Genomic DNA, 27,524 nt, shown 5'->3' with positions numbered 1-27,524 from the left:
CGATATTGCGTCATATCGTCGTAAGCTTCTATTTGCTTCTATCCAATAAAGATGACTTTTTATCGATTAGTTTTCTGACTCATGGCATATCGATATTTTGAAAAATATTTTTGTAGCAATTTTTGATGTGCGTTCATTTGTTTTTATAATATTATAGTATAGAGGTTTGAAATTTAAAATTTTAGCCATATTAAGTTATATACATATATATTCCTTTTATTTTAGGAAATTTGAGCAGATATTGGCAATAGGTGAAGTGTTTCTCCACTACAGACTAAACTGTTCAAACTTTTCAGTAACATCAGTTCAACTAGTTATTTAGTAAGTACTTGATATCGTGCAATAATTTACGAATGGGTACGATTTCATCGGACTATACAGTTGATGATTCGCATTATAAATCTAAAATACTCAATAATGATGTATTTTGTTTATGTTACTGTTAACAGACAGATAAGAATAGCCAAATTTATATTTTGACTTAAAAGAAACATTTCCATAAAAAATTCTCGACAATGGACCGTTTATCTGAAATGTCTGAACAACGACGAATAATAGAGGAGAAGAAACAAGAAATTCTGAGAAAGCTAGCTGAAAAAAAGCGTAAACGAGATGTCGAAGAATATGTATCAACAACGACCACTACAAATATAGTTACTTCGTCTAACAAAAGGTTTATTTTCATAAAATGAATGTAAAAAATTACTTAAATGCCTTGGCAAACCAATTATTTTATTAATTTACCTAATATTCAAACTTAATGTTAGCTTTTTTAAGCGTCGAATTGTCAATTAAGGTATCTATTTAGAAAAGAAAGAATCATACTTCCAAACTTAAACAACTATCCATCTTTTAAATTATTCGAAACCTAGATGTGTTTCCTCCATTTTGTGGGCTTAATTTTTATGATTTCCATCCATAATTGTACAATATTTAATTGTTCGTTTGCTTTTAAAGATCGCAGTAGGAATTCTCTATCAATCCTGTTTTTTCCTTGAATGTATTATGGAACGGTATTTGATATTCTACAGTTAATGCTGAATATTTATGTAGCCAATTATCAACGTTGTAAATGAATATTTTGCATTTTAGTTTCTTTTTGTGCATTATGAATATAATGATAATTAGCTTAAATTGTTTTGGTTCTAATAAATTATTTAACCTAAGATAAATTAAAAGAAATGTAGGGAAGATTTCTATGTGGGTATTTATGCAAAAATATGCACCAAGTTTTTGTGACTTACAAGTGAAGATTTCCATATCAGTATCTACATTAAAAAAGTCATTAAACTTTTAAGACTTTTGGGCCATAGCCTTTAAGGGACTTACGAAAAAATTTTAAAAATGCCAAAGAAGGGGCCAATTTAAAGGGTACAACTCATAGCTAGCAAACTAATCTTTATATTTTTTTAAATTTTTACAAATTCAAAAACACTTCATTGATTGCATTTAATATTTTAACAGGCACTGTTATATTGTAATTTATTTTTTTTTTATGGATTCTATAGTTCTAAAATTTATTGTTGACATATTGCTAAATTTAATAAATTTAAAGTAGTGAAATTGTATTAGTACAGTAGAGAACCGATTATCCGGAACGATCGGGACTATCGCTATTCCGGATAACTGATTTTTCCGGTTTTCTGAATCGCTACAAAAAACCGTTTTTTTAGTGTTAAACCCAACTAAAAAAATAAATATTTGGAAATAATATTAAAAATAAGAAAAACCGATGAGGTAATACACTAATGATTATTTCTGAAATGATGGTAAGGTAAACATCTTTCAAAAAAGAAAGAAAAATCCTAAAATCTTATGAGGAAAAAAAAGTTTTTTTTAGAAAATTGCGGGAAAATTTATCGAATTTCGCTCCGGTTTTCTGATTTCCGGATAACGAGTTCTGTACTGTATTTGCAGAGATATAAGCACCAGTACTCTTAAAGGGATATTTTAAAAATCTTAAAGCTTTTCAATTTTTTAGAATGCTGATAAAAAATTACACAGATTTTTTATGTGCATAAATCTGTAAAATGTTATTAAAGTTATGCATTTCTTCTTTTTTTTTAAAGAAAAAACCGTGGCAATAAGAATTTTATCAATTCAAATTGGAACATAATTGACTAAGTTATCAATAAAAAAATTAGTAGGCTTAATTTTTTTTAAACCTATGTTTAGTTTTAAATTTTTTTATTTTTTATGTGTATTTCATCAAATTACATAAATATTGTGTCAACTAATTACATTTATTGAATTTTATAATTGCTCATTTTAATTGTTGAATTTTCAAGTAAATAAATGAAACGTGCAATAGCATATTGCGATGAAATATGCGTAGTAAAGCAAAAATGCATTCAACGCAAATGAACATTGAAGGACATTTACATCGTGTTAGTTCGGTTTTGCCTGAAAAGGAATGCTTGTCCCATTAGGTCGCTGATTATTTTTTTGTTAATAAGATAGTTGGTGTTGTTGTTTTTTAACGAGTAGGTAGACGAAACTTATTTGAAGAGTGCAAAGAGTTGCTTTTTTTTATTTTTATTCTTCTCTTGTCTATGCAAGTGACTAGTCTGCTACATAAAGTGATTTAATAAAAAAGAATATTACGTGTGTTTTAATTTTTATATCTAATATTAATTGATGTCCTTTAAAGTGCTTTCACATTCCCGATCCATTAAGTTAAGATTCATTTCAAAAAATAAATTGAAATCTCTGAAAATGAGTAAAGCAAAGAGGAAGACAATTTTCATAGAATCTTAGACTGTGATTTTAAAACGAATAGAAGAAGGGGAAGGATCCACAGATCCTTTTTTCATGCGGTCCTTATTCACTGCATGAAAAAAATGCTTTTTAATTGTGTTGCGAAAACTATTTCTTATAGCTACTCGTGAAGTTTTGTATGACTTTTTAAAAAAAAAAAATTTGTTTTCTTTTATGCGGTCCCTATCCACCGCACAATAATAGGTTTGAGTGTATTTGATTTCTATCAAACTGTTTATTTTTCTTTTAATAGTTTTCCTGTAAAAATTCCTTGTGTTTCTACAACCAACCAGTTCAAGAATGATGGAAGTTTTCTAGAGCAGTTCAGAAAGTTGCAAGAAGGTAATAGTAAGTTGAAGTAATTTGTTATTAATTTCAGAATAAATTTTAATATTAACTGATATACAATATCATTTTTAAAAATGTTGTAATATATTTTCTTTAAATTTTTAGCATCACCTGCAAATTCAAATGCATCATCTACTTCAAAAGGAATTTCTATGAAAATTCAGCCTCAAGTAAGGTAAATATTGCTTTTATTTTATTAACTTTAAAATGTAATTTATTGCAAAATTAAGTCTTTTTGACACTCTTAATTTAACTAATTCCGCAAATTGAGCAAAAGTATCTGTTAATTTTCCTTCTGTTTTTCATTACCACTCCGACCTTTATAAGCTAATTATATTTATCTCCTCAGTTCTTTGTTCCTTTCAAAGAATTTGGTTTCCTGATTGTGGCAATAAAGCTGATTTACTCTCTATGGAAGAGTAAATAATACTGAATCTATCAGGGCTGATTGTGCACCGGAAAAATTAGGATTTCTGGGTTTTTTGCTGATTGTGATCCGGAAGTTTCCGGACATGGAATGTTTAGACGTTTCAGAAAATCATTGATCAAAAAAGTTTTCGGAAATCAAATTTTTATTTCTGTGGAACTTAAAAACACAGTTTATTTTATTTGTTTGTAACGAAGAGCCAGATACTTTATAAGCTTATATTCAAGATTAATATTCATTTTTTATCAGTAAATAGTTATTATAATCATAAACTCAAGAAAGAAAGACATATTTGTAAATTTCAATTACTTCTCCAGGTTATCATAGGTGTGTGTAAAATTTTAAATACAGTAGAGAACCATTTATCCGGTATCCAGATAACCGGGAAACCAGAAAACCGGGAAAAATTTTGCTCGATTTTCCCGCCATTTTAATCTAGAACGAAAAAAGCGGAAATTGGACTCATCCTTGAAGTTGAGTAGAGGAAAAATGTAAGAAAGGGGGAAATTTTTTTCCCCGTTTTCCCAGAGAAACGTCATTTCCTCCATGACCTTGAAGGCAGGGAAGGGAGGAATGTTTTATTTTTTTCTTTAGGCCGTCAATCAAACTCAAGGGTGTGGTATGCTGATTTCGTTTTCTGCCTGATTTACGAGTGGGGTGGGGAAATGCATTGCAAGCATATCAGTGAACAGAAAAAGAAAAGAGAAAAATATATTTATTTGACATCGACTAATAAAAATAAAATCTTTTTCTTTTGAATAAATTCTCATTCTTTGGAAGTGCGGTATCAATTGCAAGTTTTTCTTGGTGTGGAATCACATCTGCTGTAATTAAAAATCTTGTTTTTATCAACAAAAAAATAAAATAAAATAAAAGGAGAATTGTTTATTAATTTAAACATAGGATTATTTTATGAAGCAGATTACAGTTTTGTTTTTCTGATTCCCCTACGTTTGATTTTTTTTCTTTTCGCGATAAATTTCGCACTCAATAAAATAATTCTTTTTATTCATAAATTTTATCATTAGGTTTTTTTTTTTTTTTTTTTTTTTTTTGAATTCCGTTGATCTTGCCTTGTTCCGGGTTTTAATATTTATGCTAGTGCCTCTTTTAACTATCGTTTCGGTTCGATAATTTTCAAGTGTTTTTATTTAGATTAATAAGTTTTCCTTTTATTTTATCGTTTCTCCCCGTATAATTAGGTATGAAATATATTGCGTTATTTAATCATTGGTTTTGTTTATATTATTTAATTTAGGAATTGTAATTATTTTTAAAAAATAAATATGAGAATTTTGTATTTTTTAAACTTGATTTTCTTGTCTAAACTTGCAAATTTTTTTATTCTTTTAAATGTTATATTTCTACCATTTTTTTTTTTCTTTTTAAAGTTAGGAGTACCTTTCTTTTTTCTCTTACTTTATGCATTACACTTTTTCCTTGTACTTCGGGTTCGATAAAACATCGATTAACGACACTTTTTGGTCGATCCAGAAAACCGGGAAATTCAGATATCCGGGATAGCGATGGTCCCGAGCATCCCGGATAATTGGTTCTCTACTGTATATTTTAAGTAAACTAAGAAATATTGTGAAAAAGGAAAAAACCTTGTTTAAATTCTTTTCTAATTTTTCGATTTAGAATTTTTTTTTGTTGTTTACTCAAGAAATTTTCCGGATTTTGACTCGAGCTCACAATCACCCCTGATCTATTTAAGTTGCTGATTCTTATATTACTTCATTCCCTAGGGAGCATAGAATCTTTGTTGTGACGCTCAATCTCATATGTTAATGGCTAAGCATTTTATTCCTCTCCATGTTTTGTTTATAACTAAGAACATTATTTCTTTCCATGTTTATTGCTAAGCAATTTATTTCTCTCCCATACTTTGTTAGTTCTGTGCTATGTCATTTTAGTTTTACCCTTTTTTTTTTTGCCTTAAGTTGTCCAGTCTAACGCCTGTTTTACTTTGAATTTTTTCAGTTTTCTGATAGTGTGCTCAATCCATCGCCATTTATGGTGTCTGATTTCTAATTCTATTGGTTTTTGCTTACTGATTTCGAATAATTTATTGTTAGATATTTTTGAAACTATTTATTATTAAGAATTCTTCTGACATGATTGTTGATAAAAGCCTGTGATTTACTTGTATTTGTTTTCAAGTGGTATCAGGTTTCTGATCTATGTAAAAGTGCTGATTTAACATTTGAATTTAATATTCTTATTTTTGTTTCCTTTAATATAGTTCAGTGTGCCCAAAATTTACTTAGAATAGTGAAAGCACTGTATGGTTTATTCAACCTGTTGGCAATACTTTGATCCGTACCTCTGTCCTTTATAATTCCCCCAACTTAGGTAAAACTGTTGACTTCTTTAATTGGACAGTTTTCAAGAAATGTTGTTCTACTTTTGATTAGTTTTCATAATCTTTGTTTTACTTGTATTATAGTAAATTTGTCCTTATAATAAATTTTTCAATGGTTTTTTTTCCCCATAACTTCTTTCTTCATACTTTTTTCAGCATGAAGAAATTGTGAATTCCAATTTCTGCATTTAATTTGACCAACTGAGAAGAAAAATTCTAAAACCTAAATCAATTTTCAATCCATTCATAAAAAATTGAATGTTAATTAGTTTCAGAGATATTGTTAACCTTTACAAAAGCATTTTACGTTCTACAATAACACATAAACTTGATTCATAAATTATATCCTTGAGTTTGCTTAAGAAAATTCTATAACTTTTGCAAGCTACATAAATAATTCAATTTCTTAATAACTAATAATTTTTAGCAAATGAAATACATTTTTTAAATATAATTTAAGTCATCTTTCTAGATATTTTTTTTAAATGCAAAATTAACGCCATATCAATAATTAAGCACTTCTAATAAAAATTTGATTAATAAAATAAAAAATAATAGTTTCCTATAAATTCAAAAATATTCCTTTGGTTTTAGGATCCCGGATCCCCATTGTGTTCCCAGGTACTTAAGAATATATAAATGAATAAATTATGAAATATTTTAATAATAGAGATAAGAATGTTTTTAATTTATTTGTACTCACCATTTTTATCACAGAGAAAAATAATAAACTTTAAAAAATGTTTTAAGACCTTAAAAACAAGTTTTATTAAATAATTAATTTTTATTCAAACCTTTGTTCTGCAGTTATAAATGAAACACAACATAAATATACGAAATAAATCCTGCTTATGATAATATATTTTGTACTTTAAATATTGTTTTTAACTTCTTTTTAAATTTTGTTTTATTTTAAATAATTACACACCTATACACTAAAAATTAATATAACAGTAATATATGCTACTTTTTTATATTGCTTGAATATTTATATTTGCATTATGATGAAAATCAGCAAGAGATTTATAGCTATGTTAATGATAGGGATGGGTTAAAATAATCTGTTTTTTAATTAATTGTCTTTTTTTAAAAATTTTATAGCAAAACTCTTGAGCCTACTTCTGTTCAAAAAATATTGTCGAATGAGGAAGAAGAGAAAAACTATGGTATGTGTTTTAACTGCATTTAGAACATCTTACATCTCTTTACATTTTGTACACTTAAGTTTAACTTTTATTTTGTTGATTTAGCATATTATTAAGCTGACCAGTGTCCTCCTAAAACTAAAAAACTAGTAGCAGAAATTCTAAAAGAACTAAAACTTACCTCATAACCTTTCTAATTATTTAAATAAAATAAAGAATATTTTTGTTAGAGAATTTCTGTGAAAGATTTCTATTCTTCGAATATTAAATGGAAAAAGTAGAGCAGTGAGTTTTCAAAGATCTGTATAGAAATCAAGAGGACGCTGATCAAATTAATATTATCGGCAATGCAACACAAATTATTACACTGTTTAAATACCTTTCACATTTCTTTAGTGTGACATCTGTCTAATATAAACATATTTAATACCTTAAAGTAAAGGATTATTGCAATTACTGTACTTAGTTTTTACAGCCAAGCTGTCTGGATGTATTCCAATTGGATGTCCCATTAAAAGGAAAAGCATAGGAATGATAAATAGTCAATTTTCACAAAAATTTAAATCCATATTTTTAATACTTTTTTGTTTATATGCATGTGGAAATTATTCTTTTATGAACATTTATTATTTTCATTAAAATATTTTAGAATGCCCTTAAATTTAAAAAAAAAAATTTAAATTTTAATGTCCTGAAACTTCACTGTTAAATTTGTTCAACAATGTTTTATTATTCATACATTTCATACGATGTTTTCACTTGAGCCAAATATTTATCAAATGGAAAATGTAATTCCTAAATTAAAGCAATATTAGCAATCTTGTATCAAATTTAAAAGTTTTGGCATATTTAGTTATCAGCTGTTAGATGCCTCTGTTTAACTGTATGCCTGGGGTCTTCCTCCTCCCACCTTTCTGCAGCCCACTGGTTTTTTGTAATTTTTATACTAGAAATCAAAGTAGATAACTGCATTATTTATCTAATGCTATGTTAGATTTTAAAAAGTAAAATAAAAGTAGAAGAATTAATCAAATACAACTTTTGTATTTTGAGTATCAATATATGAAAAAATTATGACTGATTTGAAATAAAGGAAATTAGTAATTGTTTTTTACCACAATTTTTTTAAATAGCTTTTAGAAACTACCATTTCAATCTTTTATTTTGACTGAAACATCAGATTCGAGTTATTATTTATACATTCATCTATTTTTTTTTCTTGTATATTTAAATGTGTGCTTATTGTAAGGTGCTTGTGCAAAAAAATTTTAAACTAAACTCAGTTCAATCACTATTAAAATGAATAGTTATAAATAAAATATAATTTAAGCAACCAAACTTATTTATTGAAAAAGGAAAGAAATTAATGACCTAATTAAAAAAAAAATTTCTTTAAAGTAATGTAGCTGATAAAATGGAAAATACAAAGAAAATAATTTTTAGTGGAAAAAATCAGCTCTCATTAGTTTTAATAACAAAGTTTTAAAGAAAAATATATGGATATTTAAAATATCTTTATTCCTTCCTTTAATAACTAAATATTTTTCTGTATATTTATGTATTGTATTTTCTTTTTTTGAAAAAAATCCCTATAACATGAACTTTTCTCATAAATGGTATTTCCCAAAAATCTTTTGGTTTTGTGATCTTGGTAGCAAAAATAATTATAAAATTTTTGAAATTTATCTTATTTAACACAAATAATTAGTTCTTATTAATTAATAAAAAAACATAATAAATCATATTAATAAAATTAATTTTGGGAAATATTGTCGTTTTAAATCCAAAAATGATTGTTTAAAAAAAACAACAACCCTTTAATGAAAAAAAAGAATTTATAACGTCAATAATGTATTTTGATGTTTAAATTCAAGTAATGTTTTAATTAATATTTTCTTCAAGTAAGTTTTAATTATATTTAGTAATACACTAATTACATTTAGCATTATTTATTAATTTAATGCTTTTATTTAACCTTTTAATTTTTGAATGCATAAGACAGATTTGTTTACAAAAATTTCCTGCCAACCCTCATTCCGACATTACATAACATTAGGAGGAAAAAAAAACACAGCTCTTGTTTACATAAGCAATGAAAATCAACAGAGTTATTGATCTTAAGTAATATTTCTCTACCATGGTTCAAAGAGCACCAATGATAAATATTCATTTCGTGAAAGAATTTACTTTATAATACAGTAGGGAACCGATTATCCGGAACGATCGGGACCATCCCTATTCCGGATAACTGATCTTTCCGGTTTTCTGAATCGCTACAAAAAGCCGTTTTTTTATTGTTAAACCCAACTAAAAAAAATTCTTTATGGGAAATAATCTTAAAAAGAAGAAAAAACGATGAAGTAATACACTAATGATTATTTCCAAAATGATGGTAAGGTGAACATCTTTCAAAAAGAAAGAAAAATCCTAAAATCTTATAAAGAAAAAAAAATTGTGTTTAAAAAATGGCGGGAAAATTTATCGAATTTCGTTCCGGTTTTTTGGCTTTCCGGTTTTCTGATTTCCGGATAACGGGTTCTGCACTGTATATATAATTTATTTATTTGGACGCTTTTTAATATTTCGGCATCAAAAGATATCAGTATTAGAGTGAATATGTAAATTAAAAGTATTTCTTTTGTTTTTGATTTCACAACCCTCTTTAATTTACATGAAAATGTTTAGAAAATAAAACTAATGAGGTAGTGGTGGTAGAAAAATTAAAAAAGCTTGAAAATTACTTATTTGGAGAGAAGTGCCACTTAATCTATTTATATGCTAATGCAAATCTTTTGAAGAAACATTAATTTCTGGCATAAATATTTCAAGAAGTTGTGATCTAATTTTGGTGAAATAAAAACATGGTGTGTAGCATTTTTAAAAAGCCCTTAAAGGTGCTTTTTTTCATTGGATGATTTTAAAAAGTGGTTAATTTTCCCTTTTTGAAAATGAGATTTTTTTTTCTTTACCATGTTGATTTTCACCACGTGTTATGCAAAAACGTGCTTTTCACATTGTTCTATTCATTCAATGTTTTTACAATGTTTCTATTCATTCAATGTTTCTATTCATTCACTGTTCTATTCATCCACTGTTTTGGGTGATTTTAAAAAGTGGTTAATTTTCCCTTTTTGAAAATTAGGTTTTTTTTTACTTTACCATGTTGATTTTCACCACGTGTTATGCAAAAGCGTGCTTTTCACCTTGTTCTATTTATTCAATGTTTTTACAATTCATTCAACGACAATCCATTTTGGCGTACGGTGCATCCATGAATCCATAACGTATGAAAGCGCCAATCATTTTGCATGTTTGATGTAATACTTGTGAGTTCGCTACTGAGCTGGGTTGAGTGAGATTATCGCAATCTCAACTCTGCTGCATTTTGCAAGATATTCTCAATTTCATACTTCATTTTACACCCTCTGATTTCGAACCTAAGAATCTCTTAATCATTTTATAATGGCTAATTTAATAAGGAAAAGAGTTCTTTGTCAGAAACTAGTTATTTTATCATGATCCTGCAAAGTCTGAAAATTATTTTGCATTTTGTTAATGTATACAATGCTTCAAAATATTTTTCGACTGATTAAAAAATACTTAAAAGGTGCTTATTTTTCGTTGAAAGATTTGGCTACGCAACCTGAAAAAGATTTGCATCAAAACTGGTAAGCAATTTTTCCAAGTGTTTGAGCTAGCAATCCACTTTTTTTTCCTACTTAATATCGAAAACAAGGTCAATAGTATTTTGTCCCCTTAAAAAAAAAACCTTGTAAACTTAATGTTCATCAGCGAAGTCCGGTTGTAATTGATATAAATAAGTTATGCATGATGGACATTTGTTTTTTACTGGTTACTTAGCAAAGATGATCATACTAGATGATAGAAAAAAGTACAGAATTCTGATAGAATGCTTCTAGTTTATTCACCAGAGGATAGAGCAATACAAAATGCAGTGGAGAAGGTTGCCATCTCTGTTGCTGTCAATGGTGATGTGGCCGAAGAAGTTGCAAGAAAAATCAATTGTGAAGATTCAGCTTATAGGTGTGCAATTTTTTATTCCTTTATTGTATTTCATACTCTGAATTTTTTTAAAAATAATAATAACTTGTGTTAATTCATGTAAACGTAATTAAATCACAACTTCAGTATATTTTAAACGAACACCATCTCCCTTTATTTACAAAACGACTACTACACAAAAGTGTTGCCATGCAGAGACAGTTAAGTTCTTTTATTTAATCTCGTACCGGCATGCAACATCCTCCCCGTTTGATGACGTTTGCTCTTTTCAAATACCTCGATTTATAGGCGTTTCATCACATGTTCCATTTACTATTCATGTGTTTTGTGACGCATCTGAACGAGCCTATGGAGCAGTTCTATACATAGTTAGTTCTCAAGGTGATCAATCAAACATACCGGCGTGCAACAAAATGTGAGGTTTAATTTTGATTAAATTTAATATTTTTACAATAATCTGATGAAAAAGTTTCTGAACGATGATGAAAGAAGATTAAAAATCGGTATCAATAAAATGATAGTACACTAAGTCCTGATCCTAATAATAAAAAGTCTTAAATCACAATATGCTTAGTTATTTAAGTTTTGTGCAGTTAAGAAATTTCTGCTTCTTGTTTTATTAATGTGTGTATGTAATAGTGTACCATTATTTTGTAATATGTACTATTATTATTGTAAGAGGCCCACGAAAAATGTTATGCCTGTTGCATCTACTCCTTTTAAATTATAGTAAAAGTTTTGTTAATTCTAATAAAATATCAATGCCAAATTCTATTAAATAAAGTAACAAAAATTTTAAAAAGAAAAATTAATATTTTTCTAATTCGTTACAATTCTACTAGTTTTGTTTGAAATGTATTTCTTTCATTTATTTATTTCTTAGTTTCCTGAGTAATAAAAATAGTGACACTTACAAGCTTTATCAACGAAGAGTTTCAGAATTAGTAGAAGCAAGAAAAAGAGCTGAAGCTGATGGCCACCTCATGACTTTTGGTAAAATAGGTAAAATGTTTCATAATGTTTATGATTTCAAAGGAATTTATAATTATTTTTATTATTATTAATATTAAACTATATGTAATCAAAGCAAAAAGAAACTTCTGTAGAAATCTAGTAAATCGCAACTTAAACAGATTGAATCAAAACAAGTTTCATTTCCTGGTGTTTCTAATCATTCATCTTTACTGCAGGATTTAATTGTGTTCTTTTAAAATGTGCTATCAGTTTTAATATGTAAAATTTTGCAGAAAAATTAGATGTTTTTATAAAGTAAGCTTAGTTGGAAATCTGATTTTTTTTAAAGAGTTTTATTTAAAATTCTTTAAATAGATAAAATATAGTAGAAAATATATAGTTAATGCTCACGCTTTACGTTTTTATTTCCAGCTCTTTTACTCTATGTGTGTGTTTTTTTTATGAAGATTTTGTTTAAAAATGCCCTGTTTTTATAATATTTGTATGTAAATAGTTTATCTCTTAATTTAGAGTTGCTTGATAAAAGTAATGAATGCATCCTAAGTACATATATTGCTGTTTCAAATGATTATACACTAAATTTAACTATATTTTAATTTTAGAATTACTATTTCTGATGCTCATAACTTAGTATTCTTTTTAACTACTTTTTACATTACTAGTGTTTTAAAGTTTCTTGGCTAAATTAATGACTGTTTGGTGAGTGTACTTACATTGCTATATTTTATACTAGACCGTCTTTTCAGTAATTACTTAAGATATATATAAGTTCAAAATATAGAGAAAATATGGAAAAAATTACAGTATAATGAAAAGAGAAGAAGAAAATTAGTAAAATAAAATAACATAATAAATAAATAAAAATTCAACAGAAATCTGGGGGGAAAGAAGGAAAAAAAAAGATAATCTCTTCATCAGCCGTCACGATTATACCTGCAAAATGGAGTGCTTTGTAATATTGTATCAAAAATAGCCAAAGCATCTTTCTTTTTTATACATATCTTTTTCCCCCCAGATTTTTATCGACATTTTTAAATTTTTTAAAAATTTATTATGTTATTTTATTTTAATAATTTTTTTCTTCTCTTTTCATTATTCTGTAATTTTTTCCATGTTCTCTCCATATTTTGAACTTATTTTATGAGTTCTATATATTTGCAGCTTATGAGCAGTAAATAGAACTTATTAATTTTCTTTAATTTCTCTCTTTTTTCTTTTTATCCTTTTTGTATTTATTTATTGTGGTATATATATATATATACCACACACTGCCCGATCACTGGTTCCTTTCTGACCTGCCAGTCGCGATAGTTTTCGAGACTGGCTGGCATTTGTGAAGTCTGGAATCCTTGACGTTCTGTCGTCTTTGAGACAATTCGAGAATTTTGTAGATGCGGTTAAAAAAAATTATATGAAAGGGGGTTACATTTATTTTCGATTTTAGTCAGACTAAGAGTTATCTCTGCCGCTTGTCCTTCGGAGCTTGTTTCTAAATCTGTTTTGTTTTGGAGACTCTGTGCTCGTTGAAGTTATTCATTCCAGCTCGAAACTTTGAGATCGTAGCTTAGTGGATATTTCTGTGCCAATATATATGTATATATTTTTGCTGTTCTTGGATCTTTAGGATGTCTAAACCCAAGAATTTAAAAATTTTTAATTACTTTGAGAAAAAATCACGACCTGAAATTAGTGAGGTGACAGCATCTAGTACCAATGTAAGTTTTTCTGTTGAACAGAAATGTGATACTTCCGTTGAGGAAAACGTTTCTAGCGTAACAGAATCTGATGAATGTGAAAGCGGCCCTCAGAGTGTTACTTCCCACCCATATGACATTGGACTTTTTTCAGAAGATAATGCATGCGAGGATAAAAAACTGCATATACTTAAAAATGTTTGGGAACCCAATCCAGCATTTGTTTTTCCTAAAAAAGGAAAAAGAAAATTGAAATTTCAGTACAAATGGCTTTATCGCTGGAAATGGCTTGCATATTCAGAGGTTAAGGGTGGTGCTTTTTGCAAATTTTGTGTACTTTTCGCCCCAAGTGGTGCCGGTTCTGGAAAGCAACCTTTAGGCCAACTGTGCAATGTAAAATTTGACAACTGGAAAAATGCTGTAGAGCGATTTTCTGAACACGAGAAATGTCTTTATCACAAAACATCGATCGAAACTGCTGGGACATTAAACGATATTTTATTTGGAAAGATGAAACCTGTGGATGAACAAGTTGACAGTGCAGCAAGCAGAAGAAAATTAGAAAATAGAAAAAACATTACTCCAATCATTGAAACCATCCTATTTTGTGGAAATCAAGGTCTCGCTCTAAGAAGACATAAGGGTTCGGGAATAATTGCTGAACAACCAGTTGAAGAGAACGACAGAAATTTTCGGGCATTGCTTCCTTTCCGGAGTAAGAACGATTCGACTCTTAAGAACATTTTAGAGTCAAGCAGAAAAAGTGCTCAGTATACCAGCCCTCGATTTCAGAACGAAGTTATTGAGATTTGCAATATTTTAATCCTGCAAAAACTAGTCAGCAAGATTAATGATGCAACTTGCTTTTCCAAGTCTTGCAGAAGATGTCATTAAAGATCTAAAATTAATGCGTGAAAATGCCACTGAAACATTCTCTGAAATATTCAGCTCTTCTTCTCTTATGCTAACAAGCATTGGATCTTCCACTTCCATGCAAATCCCTAGAACAACAGGGAGACAGAAAAATCGCGATAATTTTCCCTCATCAACACCGGAAACATATTTCAGAGTTAGTGTTTTTATTCCATTTATAGAAAATTTTATAACACAATTAAACTTAAGATTTGTATCGCATCGTGATATTTTGAAAGGATTTCAGTGTCTTCTATCTGCCGATCCTTTCATTTGCCAACCTTCAAACATAAAGGCTTTTGAAGCATTAGTGGAATTTTTCGCTGGAGATTTGGATACCTGTAAAGAGAGCCTTAAGTCTGAACTAAAACTCTGGTATAAAAGATTAAAAAGGATTAGTGAAGACGGAGTTAGTGTTCCAAAAACTGCGGCGGATGCTCTTGGAATGTGCAATAAAGATATAACACCAAACATTTTCAAACTCCTAGAAATATTGGTCGTTCTACCTGTTTCAACGAGTGCAAACGAAAGATCCTTTTCGACTTTGCGCCGTTTGAAGACTTATTTACGCAACTCAACGGGAAATAATAGAATGAATGGATTGGCGCTCTTAAGCATTCATAGAAAATTTACCCCAGCTGTCGAAGACATTTTAAACGAACTTGCAAAAAAACCCTGTCGTTTGGATATTACAGTATAAATCAATAAATTTTTAGCGTTTTTGTATACTGGTTTAATTCCCTATTTGTTGGTAAGTCATTTTTTAGTTAAATTCATTGGTTTTCTATGGAATATTCACATTTATATGGTTATTATTTTGGTAGCTGTTACAGTATGGGTAGTTTTTTCTGGCTTGATTTATTCCTACTTTTTAATAAAAATATAATATTTTACCTCTTATTATAAAAAAAATTATATTCTTAAACTTAAAAAATAAAAACAAAATTTAACTAAACAATGTTGTCGAAATAAAAAGTCAAAATTGTCTAGCTGTCTAAATTAGGGAAGTAATAGTGCTTTATTACATACTCAAATTTCTTTTAGTAATTTCTGAAAATTATGAACTCCCCCGCCCCTTGAAAAAATTCTGCGTACGCCACTGTATATATATATATATAATGTCTGATGTTCTATCATGCAATTTTTTAAATACATTTATTTGATTTTAATCAAAGTTGTTTTTTATACATTAACGTATAGATGAAGAAAATAATACCTTACAAACATCAAGAAAGCGTAAAAAAAGCCGATGGGAACCAGAAAACTCTCAGAATGATGTTAATGTGATGCCAGCTTATGTTCAGAGAGGTAAACTTTTCCATAAAATATTAAAGTTCAATCTTATTTGTCCTGTTTTACATTTTCTGAAACAATTAATTAATGGAATTTTGAGGAAAGAAAAATTGTTTAAAAAATAGTTGTTCATTTTTTATTTGAAGTTTAATTACTGTTGATTGCAAAGAAATTTCTTGTACATTATAGATCAAGGTTTGAAATCTTATGCAATTCAAGTATTTGGATCAACTGATTTGACGCCTGAACAGTGGAAGCAGCTAGAAGATCAAAGAAAAGTAGGCCAATTGTTTGCTTCTTAAATCGTGTTGTTAACTTTGAAGATTTTAAATTATTTGTTTATAATTTTTTTTTTCTTTTCTAAATTTGTACACTTGAGCTGTGATCCATCATTCCTTCATTTTTCGCTTTCTCGTATGTTTTATCAGTCCTGTCAGAAGAGCTATCCTTATTTTCATAATAACCTGTTTAGATTGTTTTTGAAATTAAAAGATTCCCACATCTATCATTCAGAAGTTTTACTGATATTCGAAATAAATTAAAGCTATTTTGTTTTGAGGAAGGGAAGAAAAAAAACGGTAACTCCTATTTCTAACGATGAAGAATAAAGCAAAAATGATGTAAGATATCATTAAAAATTTTGAAACATGTGGTGTGATGTTGATACAAAAAATGATGGTATTAAGGAAGATAATGAAATGAAACACAACCATGCAGGATTTCTAGAAGGACTTAAAACAATAAGAAACTTTATATGTTCACTGCACGCATGGTTTTTTGTATTTTTATTGAATTAGATTATTTTTAAGTAGTATCTTTTTGTGCAATGGTGCATTAACATCTCAAAATATGCTGACAAATCGGTAACTCTATGGTATTTCAGTATATTTAATTCTGATTGAGGTATATGCCTGGTTCTCATTTTTTTTTTTTACTCAAAGAGAACAGCAATCTGTTCAAATGTTAACAATTTATTGTTTGAATTGAAAAGAAAAGAGTATTCACACCAAAATTTGTATATGTTTTAATAGTAAATATGTTTATTCATCTTTTTTTGTGTTTTAAATATTTTTGCTATAAGTGCATAATTTTCTCAATAAAAATTTTTTTTATAATTATTGTAAATTTATTAATTATAAAATACATTACTTCTTTATAACTTTTTTGAGGCATTATTTTATGTTGACCAGCTTTCGTCGTTTTTTTCCTTGAGTATTATTCACAATGAATGGTCCCTTCAGAAAAAATCAATTAAGATTTTACTGTATTAAAAGCAAACCTTACACTAAGATTGCTTAAAATGATGCAGCATGGATCTAATCTTACATTTTTTTAATTCTGTTGTACTGCCTGTACTTTCCTCTACATACCTTCATAATATCAAGTTTCTAAGTGTCATAGATCTCGTGTAAAGCAAAAAAAGTAATAAAAAATTCTAAAAAAAAAATTACTTTTAATTTCAAAAACTTTCGAACAAATTGGAATTTTAAGAACAAACTCTGGGTCACGTTCATAAACAAATGTAGTTTCATATCATACCAAATCTTAACTATGAAGTTGCATTCCTCTAGGCTGTAGAGCAGCTCGTTTGGTGTTTTTTCCCCACTAGTTTAACTGCCAATAATTCTTTAATGTTTCATTTTGTACTCCCTGTACATTATTCTACACACTTCCATGATTTCAAGTTTCCAAGTCTTCTAACTAGATTTTCTACTTAGCAAAAAAGAATGTAACTGTAATTTGGACACCCAAATCAGTGGTGATTACCCTTACGGTTTTTTAATGTAGGGAGAAGGTTTAATTAAGAGTTATTATTTATAAAGTAAATTTAAGAAAATATTTTTATGGTAACATGATGTGTTACTATTTCTGGAACAAACTACCTCATACCTGTTATTTATGCCACTGGAGATTCAAATATTTATTTTTCTTTACAGATGAGATTATTGTTTGAAATAATGCAAGCCAAACAAAAAGAAGAATATTTAAGGCAGTTAACTGGAAAAGTTAAATATGAGTATGATTCTGATGAAGAAACTGATGGTGGAACATGGGAACATAAAAGAAGAGCAAATGAAATGGAAAAAACTAAATGTAAAATTAATTTTTTTTAATATTTTATTTTATCTTCTTACATTTGATAGGTACATTAAAATTATTTATCTTATTAAAAATAGATGCAGAAAAATTGCACATATTCAAACCCTAACACTGCCTACTTTTTTTATCAGTAGTATTTTTATCATTGAAACTCAAAACCTGAAGAAAACGACTCTAAAAATTAACAACTAGCTTTATTTATATTATTTAAAACTTAACATTCATGAAAACTTTTTTTTAAAAATTTGTATGATTTCTTTCATTTTAGCTAATTTTATTTGTGATATGTTTCATTTAGCTGTAGAGACAATTTTTCCCCCTGTAATTCCAAAAAAAGACCTCCAAACATTATAGTTAATAAGAATTTGTTAGCTGAAGCATGTGGTACATTTTCAAGCACTAGAAATATGTTTTACAATTTATGAAATTTATCCTGATTTTTAATAAAATTGATATGTTTTTTTTTATTGGATGTAATAGTTGTCCATAAATATAAACCTCAGATTAATTAGTAAGTGATAATGATAAAAATACATATATTTTAAGGCACTGAGCTGTTGCTGTAAAGATCTGAAGTTTGACCCTCTGTGTTGGCTTAAGGCCTGCCCAACTTCGGATCAATAGATACTAGCTTGTCTTTGTAGTAAAAGAGGTCAATAAACAATGCTTGTCATGAAATTGTGAAGCCTTAATCTCTATGATCTCCCACACCCACAATAGGCTGTTGCAGGAATGATTTGTAAGATTATATGTGGATTGCTGTTTGTATTTCTGGCTTTGGTAACAGTGAGTCTTGCTAGGTGACTGTTGGTGTTTCCAATCGAAAGTTTTAACCACAACCTTCTTTAGGCCTTTTTGCCATTTTATTCTGTTGAACGTTTTGCCAATTGGTGTGTTGTTTACTAAAATTTGAAAAATACATCTCGGTCTAAAAATGGAATTGACTTGTAAATATTTCCATGTGATTATTTATCATAATTTTTGGCGTTTATAATATTTCATAACTTTTATTTTTCATAAAACTTCAATTCAGTCTTGTTCACTTCTCGAATTCTCTGATCCTAATATAGATTGGGCAGAAGAACTCACTGAGCATGCTAAAGGAAAACATCACATTGGAGATTTTCTTCCTCCTGAAGAACTGGAGAGTTTTTTGGAAAAATGGGATGCTGTTAAAAAAGGGAGAGCACCTGATCTATCTGATTATAAAGAACACAAAATTACTTCAGACAATATAGGTTACAAAATGCTTCAAAAGTTAGGATGGACAGAAGGCAGTGGCTTAGGCGCTGATGGTGGTGGAATTGTGGAACCAGTAAATAAGTAAGTACAAACTGAAGATACATTAATTATTTACTTGGATTTTTAGTTCATTATTATTTAGATATGTTAAGTAAAAGTCACTTTATTTTTTGTTGCAATTAATTGTTCAAAAAAAATAGAATTTTTGTATAGATGTTTAAAGCCATACCTGTACTGTAAACAAACTGATTCTATCTATTCCAAACAGATCAAACTGAAAGTATTAAATCTTGCAACTAATTGCAAGAATTTCACTAAGTTCTGAAAAATGACACCTAGCTTGAGGATTCATGGATTAATATTATTATTAATATCAGTTATATGATGTATCTTAATAGTCACTCTTGGATCCTACTGATGACTTGGATAACCTGCTCGCAACATTAATCAAAAACATCGAATATAAGTCCAGAAGCAAGTTCAAACTTCCTATCCCACAGAGACAAGCCTGCAAAGAGGCCTTATACAAGATCAAAGACCTATTTAAGTCACATTGGTCCTGCCATGAAGAGTCGAGTTCAAACTCCAATCAATTTAGGAACCTAGAAAACCAAATCAAAAGCATTTTTGACAAATTAACCTAATTGAAGAAATCTGAAAATATCCCCACTTACAGTAATGCACTCAAGATGCCTCGCTCACCAGCACCAATTATAATCCCTGCAGATGAAGGCAACAATCCAGAAGACAGCATAAAAATTATCAGTGACGCCAACCCAAGTCCTGTTGTAAAGAAAGTCTCCAAAACAAAAAATCTCTTAGAAATTAAATTCAACACACGAGAGGACAAGGACAAGTTCACGATCAGCATCAAAATAAACTCGAATTCCGAGATAAACAACAACGCCTGTCATCATTGAACATTCTCAATGCACCTGCACAATTTGACGTTAAAAGCATCACCACCATTCTTCAAAAATATAGTGATCCTTCTGTCATTAACAACAACATAATTAACTATGTAAAATCCATACCACACAAGAAAACCGAAAAACAGCATATCATAGCCAATGTTTCACATAGACTGGCAACTCAACTCCTAAAAACAAGATTCATCTTCATAGGTCTTAACCGTTGCATAATCAAAAAGCGGATACTACTGAAAAGATGCGGCTGGACCACCAAACAAACCAGTGTCAAGCCGACTATGCAACATGTGCCACCTGTGGTAGTGCTCACCACACTAACGAATGTACCTCTGCCGATCACCGCTGCATTAACTGCTGGCACTCAAACACTTACTTTGGTACGTGCCACAATCCTCATCATCCTGCTTCTTCAGCATCGTGTCCTAGTTACTTGTAAGCCCTATATCAGGGGTGGCGAACCTTTATACACCAACGTGCCATTTTCTCTAAAAAATTGCTTAATGATGTCATAGACGTGCCGTCAAATAATTTTGACTTCGTGATTATTGGGAAAAGAATAATACTAAATACTATCAACTCAAAACTCTTTATTTACATTGAGAAAAAATACATTTTGCAATGTCTCAGTTATACAAGTAATTCAACTTAAAGTAACATCAGTCTGACTTCTGTTGTTGCAGATTAGATGACCAATAACTTATATTAGATTGTAAGATGTTAGTTTAAGCAGGACTGTTGATTTTTTTGCTAGTTATTTATTGTTTGCTTGTTTTTTACTGTTAATAATTGTTTTTTAGCATTAATTTTTAATTTTTTTTATTAATAATTGTTTATTATTTTGTTTGTTTTTTGTGAATTTTAATTTAATTGATACATATGCTTCATAGCGTAATAACATTTGTGTAATAACAATTCATAGTGTAACAACAATTGTGATCGGTGGAGTGCCCAAAATATTGTGTCGCGTGCCATTGGTTCGCCATCCCTGCCCTATATAATCTCAAATCACATTCCAAATACAATTGAGCTCAAACTTTGCCTTTTCAGAATTAAAAATTTTATTCTTTGACTTTTCAGACTTTTGAAATTTCCTAAAGCTTTGACTTTTGAAAACTTTTTTTTTTAACTTTTCAGACCTCTGAAAAACTTATTATTTTTCTTTACATTTTATATATGTTTCAAAATTTTTCAACATTGATCACTGAATTGATTTCTTATGCCATTGTCTTATACAATCTTTGATATTCCCAACTCATTGTTCCGCCAATACCTAATGCTCTATTATTGCGTAAATTTTTCATTTGTTCTTTTCCAAATTTCCATTGTACTTTATACTTTATAAGCTATTTATACTTGTTGTTGATGTAATTTTTTGTGTTTTATGTATGTTTTGTAAGTAGAATGTATGTTCTACTCTCGTGTGCCCTTGAATAGGACGGGTCGAGATACGAATAAACAATATCTTAATATCCATAGCAGGGCATGGTATCAATAGTCGTCTGCAAACACAAAAATTTGGCCAACACCACCATAAAATAATAAATAATTATCAGTGGTCCCCCGGACCAACAATCAATGTAATGGGGTAGTATGCTGTTTTGTTTTTAGTGCAAAATAGCTTATTTCATCATAATGGACAAATACAGCATCTCTTAAAATGTTTTAATTTCTATGTAACTCATTGGAAATTCTCTCCTAAATCTAAAAATCTGACTATTTTTTCTCCAAATGTTTATTTAATTATTACGAATTTAAATTTCCTAAAAAGACCGCAACGTGCTGCCTCCATCCACTAAAGCTATTTCAATGCTCTTTTAGTTTTGATATCACTTATATCATATGAACATCCTTTGCACATCATTAGTAAAAATTTAGTAAATTAGATTTACGGTTTTGAGAGTGTATGCAAAATAAAATTAGAGATTTTAAAAACTTCAACTGTTTGTTAATCCTTAAAATAGCTGAAGAAATGATTATGCAACTCTTCACAGCAAATCAACATTTCTTTTCAGTTGAAATTAGTGGTGTTAAAGTTCATAGAAATCATTTCCCCCCTTATTTTTAAGTTAAAATAATGCTCCATTATAGCCTGATTACTTAATTAAAATAAGTCACAGATTGGATAGAAGTAATATGCATTTAAATATAGGGTAGATGATTTTATTATTCGGTATTGCATTAAAACGAACCAGGGTTTTCCTAAATCTAGTCCATTAAAAAATATTCTATCCTTCATCGTTACAATCTATGTCCTAATGCTCAAAAATTCAGACATTGTAATTTAATTTTTTTTATAACTAAAGTTGAAAAATTTTATTTTTAAGTAAATATTTACTAATGCCGTTTGTTTCTTCTTTTTTTAACTTATGTATTAAATACACATTAATGCTCATATCTATTCTCAATATTTGAGTAAATAAGAATTTCGCTATAGTCAGAAATTATTTTAAAATTTTATTCCTTTTTCTGCAATATGGTATTTACAAAATATGTATATATTTTTTTTGTTAATTATGTCCTTCAGTTGCTTTTTTGAGCTTGAAAAGTCTTGCTCTCCAATACAAATAAGAAGTATCTCCGGAAGTGGGAAGCGTCTTAAAATAAGAACTATGAGCATCTTTGAGGGCGGAACAGTTTTATAGATGCTCGCCATTCATGTCTACATGTTTCTTACAGAAAATGCAGTCAGGAGAGTCAGCAAGTTTAATACGGTGCAAGTGTGCCTGAAGGTAGTCGTGTCCCGTGAGCAATCGGAAGGATGAGACTCCAATAGCTCTAGGATGGGTACTTGGGAGGCAAGATGTAAGTTAGATGGCCCTCCCAAGATTTACCAACAGCTTGATCTCTGTTGAAGGTTGTTCGATGGTTTTGAATTTTTTGTTTGATTTGGAGTTGGACGTTTCTCAGGTCAGCGGGAGACACAGTCCATGAAGAATGCCTATTTTGCAAGATTATCATTTCCTCATAAGCCACAATGGCTGGTAATCTATTGAAGAAATATTTTCTTACTAGTAGATAGTAGAGTGTTAATGGTAGTTTTAAAATTGAATTCAATGTAAAACTGATGTGCATAATTTGAGATAGGTGAGATATCGCAGCTTGACAATTAATGAAGAGGACAAAATTCTCCTCTGGTTTAAGCAAGATCTTCTGAAGAACCAGGTAAATGGAAAAGATTTCACAGTTGAAGGTCACGGTTAGTTAAGACTTAAGGCTCTTTAAGTTGAAAAAGTCTGGAAAAAACACTAGCTCCGGCTCGTGCAGTTGTGCACTCAACTGAGCCATCTGTGTACCCAATTGTTACTAGGGTATCTTTCATTGATAGTGGCAAGAGCAGCAGCTTTGAGATCAGCTGGAAGAGAACTCCTTTCTGTACTGGGAAGACAAGGTCAAAAACTGGGGTTGCATATTTCATACTACCAGGAAAAATAGATGGTCTGTAAAGTGGGTTTCTGTTATTCCGAGTATCAAAGGAATAAGAAATTCTGATAAGAAAGTGCGTTGTGTTTTTAATCTAATGGTACTTGGGATAATATGCAGGCTAGAAACCATCCTGGTGAGTGCCATAGCGGCATAAACTCGTCAATCATGTAAACCATCAATGCCAGTCCTTAGTTCCCTAGCACGGACAGGTGTAAAAAGAGTGCCTCCGGTGATGAGTCTGAGATCATTATTTTGAGCAACATCAAGTTTAGATTGAGTGCTTTTAGGGGCTGTAATTAGCAGTTCAGCACTATAAATTTACAAAATATGGTTGTTAATTTTTCTCCTTATTTCTGAAAACTAGTATGGCTGAAAACGAATCATCTCTTTCAAGAATCTAGTCCATTGAAATATATCTATTCATTATCATCGCCACATTCTATGTGCTTATACTTAAATTTTCACTTAATCTAATTTAATTTAGCCACATAGTCTCGGTGAATATCATTAAGCTATACGTTCTTGTTTCTCCAAAGCTAAAGAATTTTTAAAAAAATATGCAAAATGAAAAGAAATTCTAATGTACATTTTTTTATTATTTATTAAATAATTAAATAGACAGTAATGTTATCATTTCTCAACATTTTTATTTTTTGAGTAAATAGGAATTTTGCTATGGCGAAAAATTATTTTTATTTGTATTTATGAAATTTAATTCTTTTTTCTGTAATGTAGAACTAAATGTATGCATATGCTTGATTTCAATAGTCTTATAACATAGATTAACGCAATTAAAATAAAGTTAATAAAATTTACTGGAATATATAAACTTTTTTTTTCATTTCATTTAAATCACGCTAGAACAAATAAAATAATCAGTAATTTAAGCTTTTCTGCCTTTTCAAAATTTAAAACTATTCTATATAAAAAATGGATTCAATATTTCTTTCACTTAACATGAAAATAAATCTTTAAAATGAATTTGAAATATTCTTTAATATCAAAATTAACATGGTTAAAAAAAAATTAAAAAACAATATTATTTTGTATTTATAATGCATCATTTTAATATGTAATATCAGGCGTCCATAACTCATTCTAACACTTTTTTTACTGAACTGAAAAATCTGAAATTTTCATAACTAGAAAATTTCGTCAATTATTCAAAATTTTTCAGTGGGTACCATTGAAATTAAACAATGTTATAAAAATGCGTTATATTAACCACACATTTTCATTAAGCTACATTAGGGCACAATTTATTATACATATCTTTGTTCTTACATAGTTATTTACCATCCTAAATAGTTGATTTTAATTACGAAAATTCAAACGAAGGCAAGGAAGAAATGGCTTTTACAGCCATCATAGTTCAATGATTGTAAGCAAACGGTGACGTCTGTTCTTGAATAATCATGTGACTCCTTGTTTCAGATTAAAACGGAAGTAAGCATTTTTTGCACTCTTAGAAAACTAATAAAACCTTCTCTTGCAATCTAGCATTCGTATGAAACTAATAATGTTAGATTGCTGTTTGTTTTAAAGATACTGAACGCATTAAGATTTTTTAAAAAATTTACTGTAATTGGCCATTGTGACATTACACATTCTTTGTAATGTTTTTTTTTTTTTAATTTAAATTTACTTTTTTCCCTTAAAAAATCTAATCTGATAGAGACAAGTAAACAAACCAGTGAAAATTATGTATGAACTAGTAATATCTTTTAGTAACTGGTCACTCGGAATAGTGACTAAATTTTCTTAATTTCTACACCTGCATAGTTAAGGTAGTAAGTTTGAATGGTTTTACAACCCTAAAATGTTTATTTAAAAAAATTATCTCATTTTTCTAATATTCTCCATCATTTATTTTTCTTATTGTTAAAGAGTAAATAATAAATCATTTTCTTCACATTATTTACTAATAAATTGATTGCTCAAAACAATAATTTGTTTCGATTTAGGGGTGCAGCTCCTGTTGAAAATGCTGGATTAGGCCAAAGCAGGCCAGATGATATTAAATCGGATGATGATGAGTATGAAGCCTATCGAAAAAGAATGATGCTAGCTTACAGATTTAGACCAAATCCTTTGGTATGGTTTTGTAACTAAGTTCAAATTACTTGATAATTAAATTAAAAATTTTCTAGTAACTTGCTATATTGAAGAAAGGTTTGATCACATGACTTAAAGTTAGTGCTTCATAGATCTTTTTAATCTGTTAACAAACTAACAATTTTTAGAAACTTAGTACCAACACACTCTTAATATTCTGATGCAAAGCCAAGTAGGCCTCGAAGTTAAAAATGATTTCCAAGTTTTAACGTCGTAAATATTATATCAATTTAAATAAACCTAATCATTTATTTAAAATAGATTTGTGAATTATTTATTACAATATTAATTATAGATTTTAGGGCTTCATCAACTTTAAAAAAATTAATAAATCTCATACTTTTTGTTTTACGGAATGAACTCAATACACGACAACAGCCTTTCGGCATAACGGAATTCGATTTTACATTCTAATACTTTTATGCTTATGTAATCATTTGTTTCTTTTTTTATATTTCTTTCATTTTGAATTAATAATACAATCACTTAAACCAGAGATTAATGTGAAGGGAAAAAAAGCATTTTAGCATTTGATGCGCAACTAGTACATACCAAGATAAATATGAAACTAACAAGTATCTAAATCTAACTATTACAAATGGAGGCAACCTAAAAATTGTTCTATGAAAGAAAATCTAATATGCTACTTGACTCTATAGTTTGTATTTTCATTGATATCATTATAATAACAAAAATGAAATTCATAAATAAACTTTTTTTCCCTATACATTTTGCTGAATGTATAATTTTTCAATTGGAAAAAAAAATAATTTTAACTAATGTTAAAATATCGTGCAAGAGCTTAACCTTTCGACGCGGATGGGACACTAGTGCCCCTTTCATATATTTTTTCCTAACGCTGTAATTACAATTAAGAATGCGTTTTGGTATTTTTAATTAAAAAACAGACTGATAGTTACTAAAAAAATCTGTTAATTCTGTAACAAAGGGTTAAAAGACCTAAACTGATATTTTTTAAAATGTGATTCCGTCACTTTATTTTTTCTATGCAACTGCTTCTTCTATTGATAAACAATATGCTTATATTTTGACTTCCTATAGTTCTTGATGTTTACTTTTCTATTTTCAGAATAATCCTCGGAGGCCATATTACTAACATTATTAATTTTTTCAAATGTTGTGGGAAAAAAAGAGGCATCTACCAGTGTTTTAAGTTTTTACTGTCTATAATTTGAAGTTAGTTATAAAAACTTAAAATTTGTAAATAAATTCTTTTCTGTTTTTTGTCTTTATTAAAACAGTCGTGAAGATTTTATTCCTAATTCATGTGATGGTTATTCCCTCCCTAAAATTGTTGCATTTCATTTTTGAATTTATTACGCAATGCTTATAAAGATATTTAACAGAAAATTAAGACTATTCAGATGGTGCAGGAGTCCAGTATTCAGTGTATAGTGCCATTATTCTTACAATTACTTCAGGATTAAAAAAAAATCAAAATGTAGCTAAAGATGATGAGTATTAAATCATCATATAACTTATTCTTTCATTTCACTGAAAAAAAGAATGTTGAAAATGAAGCTTAAATCAAAAAGCCTTAAGCTGGTTCAACAAGACTGATAGAATCATTTTGGTATATTAGGAATGTACATATTATAAATACGGAGGTAAATTTATCTTTTGTAAAATTTTATAAACTAACATTTTGCTCCAGTTTATAAACATATGTTTTCATTAGTTTACTCCCTTAAAAAAAAATTATTTGATGCATTACTTAACTAGTTTTGTTTATAAGAGACCTTCAATCTCATGAAG

General features: G+C 28.9%; 1 protein-coding gene across 2 annotated transcripts; it reads left to right on the top strand.

The window, feature by feature from the left end:
- The first annotated feature begins 269 nt into the window (after nt 1-269).
- On the top strand, nt 270-27,007 carry LOC107445824 (SURP and G-patch domain-containing protein 1). 2 transcript variants are annotated; one of them, XM_043050804.3, is made up of 12 exons: nt 270-673; nt 3,011-3,105; nt 3,211-3,280; nt 6,999-7,063; nt 10,963-11,086; nt 11,949-12,067; nt 15,847-15,954; nt 16,129-16,217; nt 17,877-18,033; nt 19,110-19,362; nt 25,598-25,727; nt 26,839-27,007. In XM_043050804.3, the coding sequence occupies exons 1-12, from the start codon at nt 516-518 to the stop codon at nt 26,863-26,865; spliced, it is 1,395 nt and encodes a 464-aa protein (XP_042906738.1). In that variant the 5' UTR covers nt 270-515; the 3' UTR covers nt 26,866-27,007. The 2 variants fall into 2 exon arrangements, with proteins under 2 accessions (XP_042906738.1, XP_042906739.1); XM_043050805.3 differs by having other exon boundaries at nt 272-673; nt 3,011-3,099.
- The last annotated feature ends 517 nt before the right edge of the window (nt 27,008-27,524 follow it).

The sequence above is a fragment of the Parasteatoda tepidariorum genome, chromosome 5 (genome assembly GCF_982258835.1).
Source record: "Parasteatoda tepidariorum strain Cologne lab strain chromosome 5, Ptep-v5.0, whole genome shotgun sequence".
NCBI classification, from domain to species: Eukaryota; Metazoa; Arthropoda; class Arachnida; order Araneae; family Theridiidae; genus Parasteatoda; species Parasteatoda tepidariorum.
The sequence above is the reverse complement of the archived record's forward strand: the minus strand, read 5'-3'. Positions and strand labels throughout refer to the sequence as shown.

Bases quoted from the DNA above. Each gene is read 5' to 3' on its own strand.
- LOC107445824 (XM_043050804.3), top strand. From the start codon at position 516: ATGGACCGTTTATCTGAAATGTCTGAACAACGACGAATAATAGAGGAG. The intron at 16,218-17,876 runs GTAGGCCAATTG...TTTTCTTTACAG, and splicing joins AGCTAGAAGATCAAAGAAAA to ATGAGATTATTGTTTGAAAT. The intron at 25,728-26,838 runs GTATGGTTTTGT...TTCTATTTTCAG, and splicing joins GATTTAGACCAAATCCTTTG to AATAATCCTCGGAGGCCATA.